At 37.3% G+C, this 18,281-nt stretch overlaps 1 protein-coding gene and 1 pseudogene across 1 annotated transcript in view; one reads left to right on the forward strand and one right to left on the reverse strand.

The window, feature by feature from the left end:
- Positions 1–10,467: 10,467 nt before the first annotated feature.
- The window catches only part of MBTPS2 (membrane bound transcription factor peptidase, site 2), a 40,804-nt gene continuing 32,990 nt past the window's right edge, over positions 10,468–18,281 (reverse strand). The window contains exons 8-11 of the mRNA XM_027096109.1: positions 16,916–17,010; positions 16,355–16,550; positions 14,774–14,849; positions 10,468–13,428 (exon numbers count right to left, since the gene is read on the reverse strand). Of these exons, the coding sequence (XP_026951910.1) occupies positions 13,206–13,428; positions 14,774–14,849; positions 16,355–16,550; positions 16,916–17,010 (590 nt within the window). The 3' untranslated portion in view covers positions 10,468–13,205. The remainder of the gene's footprint in view (positions 13,429–14,773; positions 14,850–16,354; positions 16,551–16,915; positions 17,011–18,281) is intronic.
- Positions 15,948–16,057, forward strand: LOC113614557 (uncharacterized; annotated as a pseudogene).

Below are 18,281 nucleotides of genomic sequence, written 5' to 3' on the forward strand. Positions count from 1 at the left end.
AGGACACAATCATCCCAGTTGAGAATCACTTGTGTGGTACATATGGTATATTAATTGTATTTGATAAGCTCTGATTATGTCCAGATGAGTAACAGATGGCAAACGATGAAGAGCTTGGACACTAACATGCTTTAACAGATATTTTTATATTAATTTCATTTATTCAACTTGATTTGATGCATTTTGAGAAAAATATATGTCTTAGCAAAATAAATGGAAAAGGAAAATGGACATCAATTGCTAAGTATAAAGTGTTCCAAATCTGCAAATCAAATGTGTGGGTCCCATATAAATTACAGTAAATCTAAATGTTAATGAAGATAGTTTTCTAGCAAACTCAATAAAAAACAATGGATTTGTTCATTACGTAATTACCTGTGAACGACAATACTTTATCAGTCAATGGCTTTTCCTGTTTTATTAAGAAAAATACAAGGTCAGATAGCTAGGTTTTCTAAGATATTACAGAAACTACTTCTAAGCTGCTTTATTTATAAATTCTACTTTCAATCTGGATGATTTATGTGGCATTTCAAACTGGACAATTTAAAAACCTCATTACAATCAGAATAAATGACAGATTTGAATCCATAAGAAAATCCTTGACTAATTAAGATTGGCAGTCTTATCTTTGCCCTTATTTATTCACTTAGCATAAAACCCTCCAAGTCTATCCCTGTTGTAAATGGCAAAATTTTGTTCTTTTTAATGGCTGATTAGAATTCCAGTGTGTATTTATATAAATATACATTCTTTACCCATTCATCTGTTGATGGACACTTAGGTTGCTTCCATATCTTGGCTATTGTAAATAATCCTGCTAAGAACATTGGGGTGCATGTATAATATCTCTTTGAATTAGTGTCTTCATTTTCTTCGGATATATACCCAGGAATGGAATTGCTGGATCATATGGTGTTTCTATTTTTAGCTTTTTTGAGGAATCTTCATACTACTTTCAGCAGTGGCTGCACCAATTTACATTCCCACCAACAGTGTATAAGGGTTCCCTTTTCTCCACATCCTCACCAACATTTGTTATTTGTGGTCTTTTTGATGATAGCCATTCTGACACGTGTGAGGTGATATTTCATTGTGGTTTGGATTTGCATTTCTCCAATGATTAGCGATGTTGAGCATTTTCTCATGTGCCTGTCGGCCATCTGTATGTCTTCTTTCAAAAAATGTCTATTCAGGTCTTCTGCCCTTTTTTTTTTTTTTTTTTTTTGTGGTACGCAGGCCTCTCACTGTTGTGGTCTCTCCCGTTGCGGAGCACAGGCTCCGGACGCGCAGGCTCAGCGGCCACGGCTCACGGGCCCAGCCGCTCTGCGGCATGTGGGAGCTTCCTGTACTGGGGCACGAACCCGTGTCCCCTGCATCGGCAGGCAGACTCTCAACCACTGCGCCACCAGGGAAGCCCCATTCTGCCCATTTTTTGATTGGGTTGTTTGTTTTCTGATGTTGAGTTGTATGAACTGTCTATATATTTTGGATTAGCCCCATATCTAGCCAAGTCATTTAGCTTCATTAAATGTCCCAACCTATAAGGCAGAGAAAATGATTGTAAAGGAGAAATCAAAGAGGTAATGTATGAAATTTAGCCACTTAGCTAAACATATGGTGTGATACAAAATAAGTTGTTATCGTGGGGGTGATGAGGGGAGGTTTCATAAGGGCAATGAGATTTGAACTGGTACCGGAAGGGTAGAGAATAACATTTATTGTGTGCCTACTCTGTGCCTATCTCAGTTTACATAGCAACATTTTTGAAGGTATTATCCTCAAAAAGAAGGAATTAAAACACAGAGATATAATTTGCCCAAACCTCAAAGTAGCTTCATATTTCAAATTCCTCATTTTTTCCACTCATAGGAAGTTGTGAAATAAAAAGGTGTTGATATTGGAAATAGATGATAATAGAACATAAAAAAGCAGAGATGATCAATAAATGCAGAAGCTGGTTCTTTTCTAAAAAAACATTTTATTTTGAAATAATTTCATACAAAAGTCTCAAGAAGAGTACAAAGAACTGCCTCATACCCTTCTTCCAGATTCAATAACTGTTAATATTCTGCCATATTTGCTTTATCATCTCCCTCTCTCTTGCAACCATCTGAGAGGATCATGCCCCTTTACTCTGTCAGAGAGAAAACAGTTTTTCCTCTACCCTCTTAGGTTAATGATTTGGGGCCTACAAATTAAACTGACAAAAGACAGATTAGCAAGAGAAAAAAAACACACCAGATTTAATTACATATATAACACAGGGGTTCACCAAGAAATGTGACTCAAGGAGGCAGCTGGAATTTAGGGCTTATCTAACATCTGAATGGGGGATGGGAAGGGGTGGAGGGGCACTTCTAGAAGAACAAATGACTTCTTAGAAGCAGGGGAGAAAGGGCACTTAGGAAAAACAAATGACTTTTTGGAAAGATAAATGGGCCCTTAGGAGTATAGGTAGGAGATACGGTAGTTTTGTGACAATGTTTGAGAAGATTAGAGGTGCACCTGGGGAGGCACTTTATGATAATTAGGCTCTTCTGGGAGGCTCTGCTTTTAGGCAGATAGAGGGTTTTAGGAACTCAAATGCCTTCCGCTCAAAATCATTTTTATGCCACAATGCCTTATTCTGGACCTCTTCGACTTTTGTACTTCAGCCCTGTGTTTCCTGAGAATTTAGGTAAACACAAAACATTCTTGAAATCACTAAATTCAGTGCTGTTATCCCAGAGCTGAGCACTGTGTGCCTGTTCCTCAAGTGCCTCTGCTGGCAGGTCTTACCTAGAAGTGGGTTTGGCTAGGCTGCTTCTTGCAGCTATGTGAGGACTATCTTACTCAACAAAGATTTCTAGAGTGCCTACTCCGTGCCAAGCACTGTTCTAGACACTTAAGACTCAGATGATGTTTGATGGAGAACTTCAACTGAGGTTCTCCATCAAACCCACAGATAACCACACCTGAATCCGTGTTTCCTCTTTCTCCCGTCTTAGAAAGGCATCCCTCTTGCTGCTTTGCTTGTGCTCTGGATCCCATCTCCTCCCTTGATGGTCTTTCTTTCTCTAGGGTTCTTTCCATTAGCACCAAAAACATGCCTCATGAACTTCCCACTACTAAAGCAACGACAGTAACACTAAAAACTTTCCCCTACATCCTTCACCAAGTCCCTTCACTCTTTCTCCCTACCCCTTCCAAATGGAACTTCATGAGGGCATTTTCTGCACTTGCAGTCTCTATCTGCACGCCCCCCCTTCCCCTGTCCCCACAATTCCTCCATTCACTTCAACCTGGCTCAGCTTCCCCTGCTGTACTGGTGCTGCTCTCTTAAGATCATCTATGAACTCCTAATCCCATGGACATTTTGCAGCTTCTCTCAACCACATCTCATATTATCAACACCTCCTTCTTGACACATGCTCTTCCTTTTGTTTCTCTAATACCAAACTCTCACTTATAATTTTCTTACTAATTTTTCTGAAGCTCCTTCTGTTTCCTCTTCCTTGTACCCTTCTTACCTAAATGCTGGTGTTCCTGAGAGCTCCATTCTAGGACACCTTCTCTTCCCTTTTCCTTTTTCTACATTCTCCCTGGACTATCTATCCACTCCCATGGGTTCAATTACATATTTGGTTTGCATGGTATCTCCAACTAATTTCTTTTGAGTTCCAGACCTGTATACCCAGTGGCCCACCTGAAGTCCTCTCAGGCATTCAGACTCAAGAGTTCCAAATTGAACTGTGCATTTTCTGATGTTCCCTAGCTCTGTTAATGGCACTGCCATCATTTAATTATCCAAGCCAGAAATGTGAAGTCCTCTTGACTCCTTCCTGAACCTAAACTATGTGTAACCATCAAATATAGTGGATTCTACTTTTGAGTTGGTCCTCTTCTCTCTTTTGGTCTTTACGGCCACGATTCCATTCTCTCTTTCTTTTATTTTATATTATTTTTTAATCTTTTGGCCATGCTGTGCAGCATGTGGGATCCTAGTTCTTCAACCAGGGATCGAACCGTGCCCCCTGCAGTAGAAGCACGGAGTCTTAACCACTGGACCGCCAGGGAAGTCCCATGCCACCATTCTATTCTATATCATCACCATCTCTTGCTGAGATTACTGAAATAGTCTCCTAACCAGTTTTGTTGCCTACAGACTTGCTTCCCTCCAATCCATGCTTTACCCTCAGCCAAGGTGATCCATACAAAATGTAATTCTGATTATGGCACTCTCCTGCTTGAAACTTTCAATGACTTCCCATTTTTAATGAGGTTAAAGTCCACAGTCTCCTTATCATATTTGTAAGACTTGGCCTCTGCTAACCTTCATTTTCTTTTTCTTTTTGGCTGCATTGGGTCTTTGTTGCTGTGCATGGGCTTTCTCTCTAGTCATGGTGAGTGGGGTCTACTCTTCATTGCAGTGCACAGGCTTCTCATCGTGGTGGCTTCTCTTGTTGCGGCGCGCAGGCTCTAGGGCCTGTGGGCTTCAGTAGTTGTGGCTCGCGGGCTTAGTTGCTCCGTGGCATGTGGGATCTTCCCGGACCAGGGCTCGAACCCGTGTCCCCTGCATTGGCAGGCAGGTTCTTAACCACTGCGCCACTAGGGAAGTCCCTCTGCTAACCTTTAATCTCTTGCCACCCCATGCCTACAACACTTAGTAGTAGTCAGCATATACTTACTGTTTTAAAAATAAATAGCATTTTTTTCTTTCAAAATACAAAAGAGAAAAATTGTCTTACTTACTGCAGCATCCTCAGAGCCCAGAACACTGCCCAGAACATAGTAGGTATGCAATAAATATTTCTTAAATGAAGGAAAGAATATATGTATCAGTTCTAGTGACAGCAGAATGAGGATGAGCAAGAAAAAATGGGACATTTTTAATCCAATAAGCATCTATTAGAGTAGCGTACTTACAGTGTCATACTCTAAAATCTGGCAAGTTAAAAAACCAAGTACAATGATCTCAGAAGCATTTTAAATGGGGGGGGAAGCACACTTAACCAACTTCTTTTAAACTGATCATTTATTATGAATAGAAAAAGTTAAATTTTTATAAGAAATAAAATACAAATTCATAGTATCCTAACCTCTCATTTTCCTGATTTTAAACCATGACTAAAATTAACGCATATATTTGAACAAGTAATCAAGAAATGCAGTGTTCCATACTTAATCATTATATAACTAAAACAGATGAAGATACTTACTTTAAAATCAGGACATCTATTTCAAAGACAGATTTTTTTTTAAGCTTTAAAGACTAATATTTAAAATTCCACAGAAAGAGGAATTAATGTTTGAAAATCTCAGCAAAAAAAATTTTAATTAAGAAGTTGATGAAAACAGTACCTTTAGATAATGATATATATTAAGGATAATCTCCAGATTGCTAATCTATATTGTTTAGGAATGAGAAACACTATTTCAAAAAAAACCAAAAAACCCGAAAAACTTACCTTAAGGAAAATAAATTATTTAAGCACTCTATTCAATTAAAACACGTGAGATATACTCTCAGTTCATTGTATTAATGAATTGAAAAAGTAAAATAATAAATAGTTGCTTCCTATATAAATAAGAATGATTTATCAAATGAGAGATAATTTCACTTATTATATCTATTCTCTCCAAGGTATATAAATTTATGCCTCTTCCTGGCTGGTATGAAAAATCTCTTAAGGCTAAACCATCTCCTTTGAGACGACTGGTTAATCATTTGGGGATAACAAAACACAAGGTTACATCCCTACTTTGCACCAACATCAAAATACACTGCACGTAGATTAATGATTTGAATGTTTGAAAAACAAAATAATAAAAATATTATAAGAAAATGTGAATACTTATAAAATCTTGAGGAGACTTTCAAAACATATCATCAAAGGTGGAAAGCATAAGGTAAAGACTGACAGACCATGATATATGAAAACATAAAAATAAGCATTATACTTAAGTGATGTTTTAATATATTTGCAAGTAACAAATCAAATGATGGAGCTGAGCTTATGAGGAAAAGCAGTAAGAAGACAATAATCACTCCCTTGCAAAATGGGCTAAGGATAGGGATAAACAAAAAGAATACAATGGCCAATAAATACATTTTAGTATTCAACCTCTTTTCTAACCAAAGAAATGCGAATTAAAATGAGACGCCATTTTACCTTACCCAATTAACAGAAAAAAATGTAAATGCGGGCTTCCCTGGTGGCGCAGTGGTTGAGTCCGCCTGCCGATGCGCGGGACGCGGGTTTGTGCCCTGGTCCGGGAGGATCCCACATGCCGCGGAGCGGCTGGGCCCGTGAGCCATGGCCGCTGAGCCTGCGCGTCCGGAGCCTGTGCTCCGCAACGGGAGAGGCCACAACAGTGAGAGGCCCGCGTAACATACACACACACACACACACACACAAAATGTAAATGCAACAAGGCAATATGTATATATAAAACTTTGTTCAATTTCAAGATAGCAATTTTTCCTTTTAGTATTAAGTTTCTAGAATTACCCAAAATCATAGATATGCAAAAAGATGTAGTTATAAGGATATTCCTCACAGCTTTGTTTATAATATTGCAAAATTGGAAGTAATAGGGGCTGATTAACTTATGGCATATTTAACACTGCAATATTATACAGCTATTAAAATAACACCAGAATATTAATAACATTGAAAAGTGCTTATAATATACTGTCAAGTTTAGAAGGTAGCTTACCAATTATCTATAATATAATGCTATTTTTTCAAGATATTACAATTTACTTTCATTTAACATGTTCTCTATAATGAACTTGCCTTTCTTTTCTAGTAAGAAATATTCTATAAAGGCCCCTAAATTACATTATCTGTCTCTTTCTGTTCCAATTCCATATTCCCAAAGTAAACTCCTGATAACCAACTCTTTTTCCCAGTTATTTCCGTAACAGAAAAGGGGATGGCCTGAACTGGACGAATGAAAATTCTGTAAATTGCTAAGTGCTACCTCCCACTGTAGATTGCTGGTGATACAGAAAGCCTAGGAAGAAAATTGGAAGCCATTAAAGGATGGAAACAAAGTGGCTGAAAGGGAAGATAAGAATGCTAGGAATAAAGCGTGAAGGTCAAGGGCAGGTAAAAGAAGTTAAGATATGGTCCAATATATTTGCAAACCCTTTGTGAAAATGTGAATCTTGAATGATGACAAGCAGTAAGAAGGTGATAATGGCTGCAGGGAAATATGGGCAAAGGATGTGGATAAAAAAGATCTACAAAACAACAGACATTAAAAAAAAAGTTTAGCCTCTTTTCTAACTAAAAAAATACAAATTAAAATGAACTTGTTTAAAAAAAAAAGAGCTTACTTTGAAATGCAATATCCCAGACTGTGTACAGCTTTCTATAGTCTGATTTAGTCCTCAAAGTTCATCCTGCCCCAAATTCTCTCCTACATTGCTTCATCACAGTGCTTCCTTCTGAATTAAGACAGTTTGGGTCAAATGCCCATGTTACTATCAATGAATACACCCATGAACACAGATTATTTTGAATAGTTTCAGTGAGCAAAATCCTTAGCCAACACCTTAAATACGATTTTAGGTCCATTTTTATTGCAGGAAAAAATATTTAAAAGGGTCAAGGCCTGGGGAGACACTCTGGAAAACCAGAGCTAGCCCAAAAGCACTGGAAGCCAAAAAGGCATACCAAATGGAGGCAAGATCTAATGCCAGTGTGGAGTGAGATATGAGGGAAAATTTATGTTATAATTCTGCATTCTGAAAGTAAATAGAGTACATAATAGTAACTTGAGCGTGTCAGGTGCCATATTAAGAACTTTAGGTAACCTGTTTTATTTAACAATATTATAAAGGAAAATACTATTATGTCTATTTTAAAGATAGTTCATTCTATACAGAAAAATAAACCTGGATTTCCTACCTCACACAATATATTCTAGAAATTAAAGATCACATTGTGAAAGTACAACTCTAAAGCAAACAGAAGAAAGTATAGGATATTATTGTGACTTTGGGACAGGACAGAACTTTTTAAGTAAGACTCACAAAATACAAACAATGAATCAAGAAATTAATAGATTTGACTACATCAAACTAAAAATCCTTGTTCAACAAAGGACCTCATAAACAAAAATTTATAGATGGATGATAGACTGGGAAAAATTATTTGCAACATCTAAAATGGACAAGAGTTGATATCTAGAACTTGGGTTATTCTGTAAATAGATAGTAAATATTTTAGGTTTTATGGGCCATATGGTCTCTGTTGCAACTGTTCAACTCTGCTGTTGTAGCATGAAAGCAGCCATAAATGAATGAATATGGTTGTGTTTCAATAAAAACTTATTTACCATAATAGCTGGTGAGCAGGATTTGGCCTTCAAGCTATAGTTTGTTGATCCCTAATCTAGAATACACAAGAAATTCCTATGGATCAATAAGAAAAATTTAGGATGCTTGATGGAAAACTGAACAAAGGATATCAATAAGCAATTGGCAGAATGAAAAATCCAAATGGCTAAACAAATATATAGATATGCAATATTATTAATAATATGAGAAATGCAAGTTCAAAGAAAATGCCATTTTGCACCTAAGGGATTTGTCAGGACATGGAAGTCAGGTAATTCAGGTGGAGGTAAGGGTGCGGGTGAACATGAAACCCACACGCCTTGCCAATGAATAAATTTCAGTTACAGAGAGCCCTTAAGTGCTAAGTGAAATTATTGCATTTCCATACTCCAAATAAAGGAGGGCTCTTTGATAAAGGGCAGCAGGCAACCTTTTAACAACACACATACATTATCTTTATTTTGTAATTAGAGATAATACACATTATCTTTATTTCACTATGGATCCAAAAACACCAACATAGGCTGTCACTAGTCTACAGACCAGCTGTTATATACTTTCTACCAATGTGTTTTATTTTATTTTATTTATTTATTTTTTGGCCACACCGGGTGGCTTGCGGGATCTTAGTTCCTGGACCAGGGATTGAATCTGGCTCATGGTAGTGAAAGTGCTGAATCCTAACCACTGGACTGCCAGGGATTCCCTCTACCAATGTGTTTTAGACATGAAGAAAAATCTTAATATTCATAGGGTTTAATTCTTTTACAGTTTAGAGTTTCATATCTTTAAGAGGAGGACTGGCTTTATGATGCCTGATTAATGGAATGTAAAATTCACATGAATTTAAGATAAAGTGAGATTCAACTTTATAGGATGGAGAGCCAATTACAGGGTTCTACTCTTAGATACTTCTGGGTTTTCCCTTCTCTACAGTGTCAGGAGCACTTCAGTACAAAAGTCTGAGAAGCATTCAGATAATAAGGGACATTTATTGAATATCCATCAATCTTTAGCTAAATAAAACTAAGATATAAGGGTGTTTTTTTTTTTCTTTAATGGGAAATCAAATTACACAATATAACCTGCTTGGTAATTAGAACTGCAACTTCCTTTAGCCATTTTTTTCTATCTCCACCCTGAATATAACCTATTGTAGCATTAGGTTCTGAAATAGAGGCTTTCCCCTCATTGAATTCATTTGCCATGGTCTGATAAAATATACAATGGATTATTCAAATTAGTATGGCCTAAACAGCAAGAGTAGCTTGCATATGCACTGATTTAAAAAGGCTTACTGTTTCAATAAAGTATATCCACATGCTTTCCCTTAAAAATAAATTTGTTACTTAACTCTATCATTGATCACGTGTTCATGTACTTAAAAGGATAGATTATACTAAAGCGTATGTATACTATTGTTTGATGAGTCATTAAAAGAAAACTGGTTTACATTGAATCGTACATTTTAAACAGGTGAATTTTATGGTATTTAATTATATTTCAGTAAAGCTGATAGATAATCAATCATCTAGTCTTGTGGCTCTTAACTGTAGTATAATGGGATCAGAGGCAAAGAGGAGGTGTGAGATGGGGCTACTAGTCAGTCAGGAACTGCGGTAAATTCCCAGCCTATTTTATCTGGCCCTTAGTAACCAAGAAGAGAGAGGAAGAGGGGGAGGGGGAGAGAAGGAAAGAGAATGTGAGAGTGTGTGTGTGTGTGTGTGTGTGTGTGTGTGTGGTGTGTGTGTGTGTAGGAGGGAGGTTGGCTCTGTGGACAACGGAGGAAGTGCTAGGGCAAAAGGTGAAACACTTTCTTTCACGAATTCCTAAAAACATAGACTTAGAGAAGACTTCTATCAGTCACTAACGAAACATGATGGTCTTCTTTCTTTATCCATGAACAGGCCATTTCCAAAACAGTAGTGAGAGTACAGGGATTTCATTTAAAAAAGACTTCTTTCTGTGGCCTACCAACAACTTTCATATACAGATTGCTTGAGTGAAAACTGAGGCTGCTTTTAGAATCAAGAATTTTAAAACATCTAAGATGGTACTGTATGTAAAGGGAAAAATTTTGACAGAAAAGAATACAAATTAAAAAAAAGACAACACATAGATGATAAAACATAGAGTGCTGGTACACATTTATTCTTTTATTGCTAAACATTAAACGCCAGCAACTACGATATCTTCAAGTTAAAGCCTAAGAATGAATTACAGCTCAGTTGAAAGATTTATAGAAGAAAATACCTGTGTACCATTAGTATGTGGACATTCAATAAATACCACAGGACAAACTGATGACTAAGAGCCACATATCCATGAAGTGCATGGTTACAATCTACTGTTAGAACAGATAGTGACCTGTAAGAGTGATTATCAGAAGGTCAAGTTTAACTGCATGTCTTTTCAAACTGAAATGCTAAAAAGAATATATACATCCTTTACGGATTTTAAGTGATTAAAAACAACCCTGAAAAATGTAAACAGTGCAGAATAGAAACACTGAAAATAAAGTTTTACTGCTGAACAACTGCCAACACAACACTTTCTTCAAATCCTCAAAATAATTCATTTTTCTAATTGCTCTACAGAAACCAAAATGGACTATTTTCATAAAGATGATAATATATCAGGGACACAGACCTTCCAAGTTATTATTTTATGTTATATATTTACAGTATATTCAATAATACTTTTTACAGCTTACTTAAATAGAAACATGCTTTTCTAATCCATAAATAACACTAATCATCATCCATTCAACCACATTTATTAAGTATTTTTGATGTCTCATGCACTGTGCCAGGGATGCAAAGATGAGTATGACATGGTCCTCGCTCTAGAAGTGCCCACAATCAAGCTGAAGAAACAACACATAACATTTCCTTTCTTACACAATGAGGCCATTTCTGTAAAAATGGGACTGATGTGCTCAATATCCTAATAGAGTGTTTGCCAAATCCTGACCCAGTGTAGCAGAAGACCAAGGTGTTTAAAAGCCATAAGAAAATGACATGCTTGGGGTTTTTTTTCCACCCAGAAAAAGAAGTTTACAGGTAGGATTTCATCTATTAAATTTTTTTCTCAGTTTTAAAAAACTGACCTGCACATATATAGCATTTCCATTAATAAACTGCTTAGTTCATGTAATAGAATTAATTATGTAAGTATTTCATGGTATTCCCCAAACTTTACTACCTGAACAGGTCTGCGTATCACTCTGTTAATATACTTTAATCCTGAAAGACTGTCTGCCTAAAAACAGAACAAATGCCTTTTTCCTAGGATAAACCAATAATTTGTACAGTTTTAAGTAGTGGTAATAACTGATGACCTTGAGTCATTAAAAATATTAAAATTATATTCAATATATAATTTCTGTTTAAGAAGGCAGACAGATTTATAATACAATCTAAAGTTTCCTTAAAAATGGTTAAAAAGTTTTAGTGCCTAAAAAGCAACTCAGTGATCTGAAAGAGGTGAACCCCACGAATACCTCAATTAATGAAAAACTTGGATACATGACTACTCATGTTCTTGAGTATACGAGAGAAGCAAATATTTTTCATCAAAGAAAGAGCTTGCTCATATACTTCTAATACCAACAGCTTCACACTGGCCTATTGACTTCCCAGATCTTCCAGGGCTGCATCTCCAGTCCAAAAGATCTCAAACTAGGCAGGGCTCTTTTGGGCTCAAGAGGCAGTTCCCGGGCACTGGCAAATCCACATTTGTACTCACATGCAGCCATACTCACTCTACTACCAAGTCTTTCGTGGACCCACAGAGGTAGCTTAGGGGAAAGATGGAAAGCAAGGACTACATATTTAATTACCCAACACAGAGAAACATCGGAGCCACTGGTGAGGACAGAGTATGGTTCAGGGCTTAAGGTAATTGCTTCTTTTTTTTTTTTTTTTTAAGGTAATTGCTTCTTGAAGACAGGGACCTAGGAGCTAGGCCCCAGATAGCTCCAGCAGCACAAGAGAAAATACCTACCCTGGAAGGATTCCAAGCTTTGAAGCTCTGTAGAGAACAGTAACCCAGACTGCAGAAGGTCCTGTGATCTGTCTTGTGACCTGCCGCAAGACCCACCTGGCTCATTTCTGAGGTTCACCCCTAACTGTCTCAGCTCACATACTGCAGGTGGCAGATACTTCTGCAGCTCACTCTGAATGTCAAGGGTAGTGTTGCTTTATGAGAGTATAGGGACATATTATCAAAGAGGCAACTCTTGTGGGGCAAAACATGTCTCACCCTATTACAGACCCTACTTCCTCTTTGTTCATTTATTTGGCATCATTTGACAAAGATTTTCCCTTTCATGTCAGCAGATTCTTTTACAGAATTTTATTAATTTAATTGTAATCAGACCTCAGTTGTCAGAGTACAAAATAATACACAATTTAATTTAAAAATACTTTTCAAACAAGACAAGGGACAAGAGATATAGACCAAGAAAATGCTCACCTTTCCACTTGGCCAAAGTCTGGTCTCCTTCAAATCTGGATTAATGATGCTTTTTCAAGAAGTTTTTCCCAATTAATCCTACCCAATTCTGTTTTCCTTTACATTATTTCAACATGATACGTAGCCACACAAAAATGGTTTAACATGAATTTGCACTTGTTTAGGAATTGTTCCACAAGCATCTGAAGGTTGTAGGTTCAGTCTTTAAAACTAGAATGTAATCAGGGACTATGCCTTTCATTTCTTCTGTTTATCCCATAGTTTGGATACTCTGGATAAAGAACTTAAAGTTGTTGGCTAAAATGTAATTTTAAGGAAACACTTTATATTTCACACCAAGTAAGGTTTTCAATATTGTATATTGTAACTCAGAGATTCTATCAAATGAGTGCAGATATTACCGTGCTGTAACCATCCAGAGTCCCAGGGTCACATTGGCAGCCAAAAGTATACTGCCACCAAGCAGGATGAAAAATCCTATCAGATCTTTGACATCATTGTCTCCAATCACTGAGGTAAGAGTAGCATCTAGGAAAGAGTTTAAAATCCATTGTCCGTCCAAAGCAAAGCAGGGCACTGCATTAACAATAGCCAGAGCTCCCGAGAGGGAAATCAGGTACCTGGTTAAAATCGGTTAAGGAGCTTACGGCGAGGTCTGAGGGCAAAGCACATTTGTGGGAGTCAGAAGCAGGCATTTTACCAGGACTGGATTTGAGATTACAGGTGACTTCCTTCCTTTCTTTAAATCTCTGCTTACCAGTATACACCATTGCTTCTTAGATCTCTACTATTTAAAACAAATGACATATTATTTCGAAGTTCAAAAACCTTGACTAGAAAAATAAAGGCCAACCACTTGTAGACCAAGACAATCTGTAATGAACTCCTTCAGAAGACTAACTCTTTCTAATCCTTTAATTATACATCAAGAGAAAGGAATAAGAAATAAGGGAAAATTACTTTTTGATCCTTACGAAGTATACGTTATATTAGATATATAAAGATTTTGGCCCCTTGAACTCTATTTTACTATCATCTGTAAGGTCATAGTGTAAATATCTCTGAGAAAAAGCTGCAGTCTACAAGGTACAATTTTGACTGTACACATTTTTTAGTAACTCATTTGTTAACTAATTTGTTACTAATTTGCTCATTTGTTTTGTTTCATTTTTTTTGCAAATCATTAAGGAAAGAAATTAAAGATTTAAAAGTGACAAAAATAAAGAACCTTTCCAAACTGTTCAGTTTATTGAAATTCTATATAATAACCAATTAAAAATTTTTTTACATGCAAATATAATATGCTAAAGAACACATGAGATTTTGTCCTCTGAATGCTATTTTAGTATTGGAAACCAGTTTGATCTCCCTTACGCATTCCTCCACTTGATCAGAGCCAACAGGCTCAGAAGGGGTGGAATTCATCACCGCATTAGTAGCTGAATCGTTCATCCTTTATAAACGTACTAAAAGGTTTTATACCCCTAAATTCAACTCTCAATTTGTATTCTAGGTTCCTTCCCTTCGACATCTTAACCTTTCTCTCCTCCCAATCAATCTTTCTTCTCTGACTTCTTCCTCCCTAGGTACAATCTGATCTTTTTCAACTTTAAAGTCTCTTTTTTTGGTATTAGCAGTTAACTGATACTTGTAAGGTCTGTTCATGCTCTCTAATCAAGGTAAAACTAATGAAGTTCCAAGTAGCACTTTTTTTTTTTTTTTTTTTTGCGGTACGCGGGCCTCTCACTGTTGTGGCCTCTCCCGTTGCAGAGCAACAGGCTCCGGACGCGCAGGCTCAGCGGCCATGGCTCACCGGCCCAGCCGCTCCGCGGCATGTGGAATCTTCCCAAACCGGGACACGAACCCACGTCCCCTGCATCGGCAGGCAGACTCTCAACCACTGCGCCACCAGGGAAGCCCCCAAGTAGCACCTTTTAAAAACATCTTTCACGCCAGAAAGGATACTTGACAAATGTCTCCACAACCACAGGCAGATCTATGCTTAGAAAGTTGAAACGTGGAATAAAACTGGTGATGCTCACTAAAAAAGAAAAATAAGAAATAATATTATTTATACAGATAAGCAACAGCATTATGAATTTTACCATATGACTAAAAATTGGGCTAGCCTATTAAATTGATTGAGAAAGCCCTTCCCAAACATATGCAGGCAGGCTCTATGGCCCACATATAAAAGCAATTGGCAATTCTAGAACATCTAATAAAAATAGTGGAATACAGAAATTCATGTCTCAGTGTACTTATATTTTGAGGTGCGAATATGATAAAACTGATTATATACCAACTATGACTACCAAATACAGAGATTGACTTTAAAAATACAAAATATTTTTCAAAATATTTTTCAAAATATTCCATTTATATGAAATGTGCAGAAACAGGCAAATTTGCAGAAACAGAAAGTAGATTAGTGGTTGCCAAGGGCTGGGGGTGGGTGGGTGTAGAGAAGTAGAATGACTGCCTAATGGGTATGGGCTTTCTTTTTGGGGTGATGAAAATATTCTGGAACAAGACTGTGGTGATGGTTCCACAACTCTGAATATATTAAAAACTACTGAACTGTACACTTTATTTTTTATTTTTAATTTTTTTTAACATCTTCATTGGAGTATAATTACTTTACAATGGTGTGTTAGTTTCTGCTGTATCAAAGTGAATCAGCTATACATATACATATATCCCCACGTCTCCTCCCTCTTGCATCTCCCTCCCTCCCACCCTCCCTATCCCACCCCTCTAGGTGGTCACAAAGCACAGAGCTGATCTCCCTGTGCTATGCGGCTGCTTCCCACTAGCTATCTATTTTACATTCGGTAGTGTATATATGTCCATGCCACTCTCTCACTTCGTCCCAGCTAACTGTACAATTTAAAAGGGTGAATTGTATGATATGTGAATTATATTTCAATAAAACTGGTAAAAAAAAAAGGAACATAAAAAAAATCTTGTACAACAAGTTAGACTGTACGATCTTCAGCCATATGGAGAAGCTATATGTTTAATCCAATCATGTTGCCACTGTTAAAACAATTATGTTGGCCCGGTTTTGAAATTATATTCATATAAAATTCATGTGTCATGCACAAATTACTTTATCATCATTATCACTGTGATTCCAATCGCTTCTCGGCCTTTTGGCTAAGATCAAGTGTAGTATCACTATGATTCCAGGCATTCTTTGACATATGCTGCTCTTGCTACTGTTTTGGGAGCTTGGATAAATTTAATAAACGCTCAGAGAATATCTTAGAGATCATCTATGTGATATAAACGGTAGTGAAGGAAAAATGCGTCATGTGTCACTCTCCATAGGCAGACATGGTGTTCAGCTCCATCTTGCTTTATAAATTCAGATTATTTTCCTACTGCTTAAATTTCATTTCGTGCTTAAGAACAAGTTAACAAGACTTTGAAAAGTGATCAAATATAATAAATAAAATTAATGCAAGATGTGTACTGGTTGCTACCACTGAGAATATATGCCATTGTAGCGATATTCTGAGGGTCTACCACAATAATACCCACCTGTGTAGTGAAGGTGCAGTGGATGTCCTACATACAACATATCGATTTGAGGTGGGTGTTTCACTTTTATTAAGCGAGTATGAGTTTCCAAAGAAGGTATTATACAGAAACTTGAACTTGAGCTTTTTTTACAGTCTTTATTGGTTCTACAAACTTGGGTGGCTTCCACTGCTTTCCGGGCAGGTAGACATGTATGCTAGGGATAGAACATTAATTAGTCAATATTAAAAATGACTTGTTAACAAGAAAAACACCAAGTTACATTACTTCAATATCTTTCATGTCACCTAGCATATTAGGAATGAAGCTCATATAAAGGAAATGCCATTTATGTGTATCTACTATAAATTAGATTCAATTATTCCACTTTGGCCAAATAAGATATTACCATTATAAAATTTTTAAAGATTCTCAGATGAAATATGACATGTGAAATGTAGAGATTTTAATAAAATTATACAAAGCAAAAGGGCAATGGTTTTGTAGATTCCATTTTAGTTCTATATGCTTATTTTGTAATAATTATATCAGGCAAGCAAGACTGCTTCAGGGACAACTTACCAAACGCTTATTAAAATTATTTCTATAGGAAAAGCACACATCTGTAAGGCTGTGATTGTTACAGCATTCAGTCGAACCGTCTAGCCGTTTGTATGCTGAAGAGAAATGGTTTATTAAAATCTGTTATTAGAAAAAAGAATCCATTACACAGAAGTACATTTGTAATAAGAATTTTGCTTTCAAGACAAAAAGAATTAAGTAAAATGCATATGAATTCAGAAACAACTGTATAATTGACAGTTCAGCTTGTCAGCTACTCACTGCAGAGTTTGATTTTACATTATAAAAAGAGATACATCCAATTTGAAATCAAGAAGCATCAATTACCCTAGGTTAGTTGTCTTCATATAAACTTACCCACTCGTAAAGCTGGAGTTCCAGGGTCTCAGTAGGTTTTGCAATAACTCCAGGTGGTCAAGCACAAATATTTAATGAGCCACTATTAGATGTCCTAATGCTGCTGATCCACTGATCCAATTTCACTACTGAACTCCTGTGCTGTGCTGTTAGCACAGTGAGCTAGAGCAGGGGGTCCCCAACCCCGGGGCCGCGGACCGGTAGCGGTCCACGGCCTGTTAGGAACCGGGTCGCATAGCAGGAGGTGAGTGGCGGGCGAGCGAGCGGGCGAGCGAGCGAAGCTTCATCTGCCGCTCCCCATCGCTCGCATTACCGCCTGAACCATTACTCACATTACCACCTGAACCACCACCCCTGCCCCCTGCCCTGGGGAAAAATGTCTTCCACAAAACCGGTCCCTGGTGCCAAAAAGGTTGGGGACCACTGAGCTAGAGGATGCCTAAGAGACTCTCATCCCTAAGGACATCATATCAAATATCTCTCCCACCTCCAGGCTTATCTTGAGGCTTTCCCCACAGAACCAGGGCAGCCCAATTGGACCCCACAGATATGCACATATTTGCCTGCATACTAGTAATCCAGTTACCATTTTTGGAAGATAACAGAAACAGGGCAAGTATCCCCATTATTCATTTATTTTTTCAAGTTCTTTGGTAGACTGCTTCTCTTGTGTCTAGGGTAGAATAAGGAAGCTAAATTACTGTTACAGCTGGGACAAAAATTTTTTTCCATATATTTATTTTGGAAGGTTTCCTGCATTCAGCACATCAAACTTGTAAAGCAAAATTGATGCGTGGGGACTTCCCTGGCAGTCCAGTGGTTAAGATTCCCAGCTTCCACTGCAGGGGGCACAGGTTCGATCCTTGGTCGGGGAACGAAGATCCCACATGCCACGGGGTGTGGCAAAAAAAAAAAAAAAAAAGAGAAAAAAAATTGATGTGTGGCAAGGACCAATTAAACTTAGAATCTTATATACCTACTACCATACTCATATGTGCTGAAGAAGAGA

Source organism: Aethalodelphis obliquidens, unplaced genomic scaffold (genome assembly GCF_003676395.1).
Source record: "Aethalodelphis obliquidens isolate GAN/ISIS:26980383/991018 unplaced genomic scaffold, ASM367639v1 scaffold99, whole genome shotgun sequence".
NCBI classification, from domain to species: domain Eukaryota; kingdom Metazoa; phylum Chordata; class Mammalia; order Artiodactyla; family Delphinidae; genus Aethalodelphis; species Aethalodelphis obliquidens.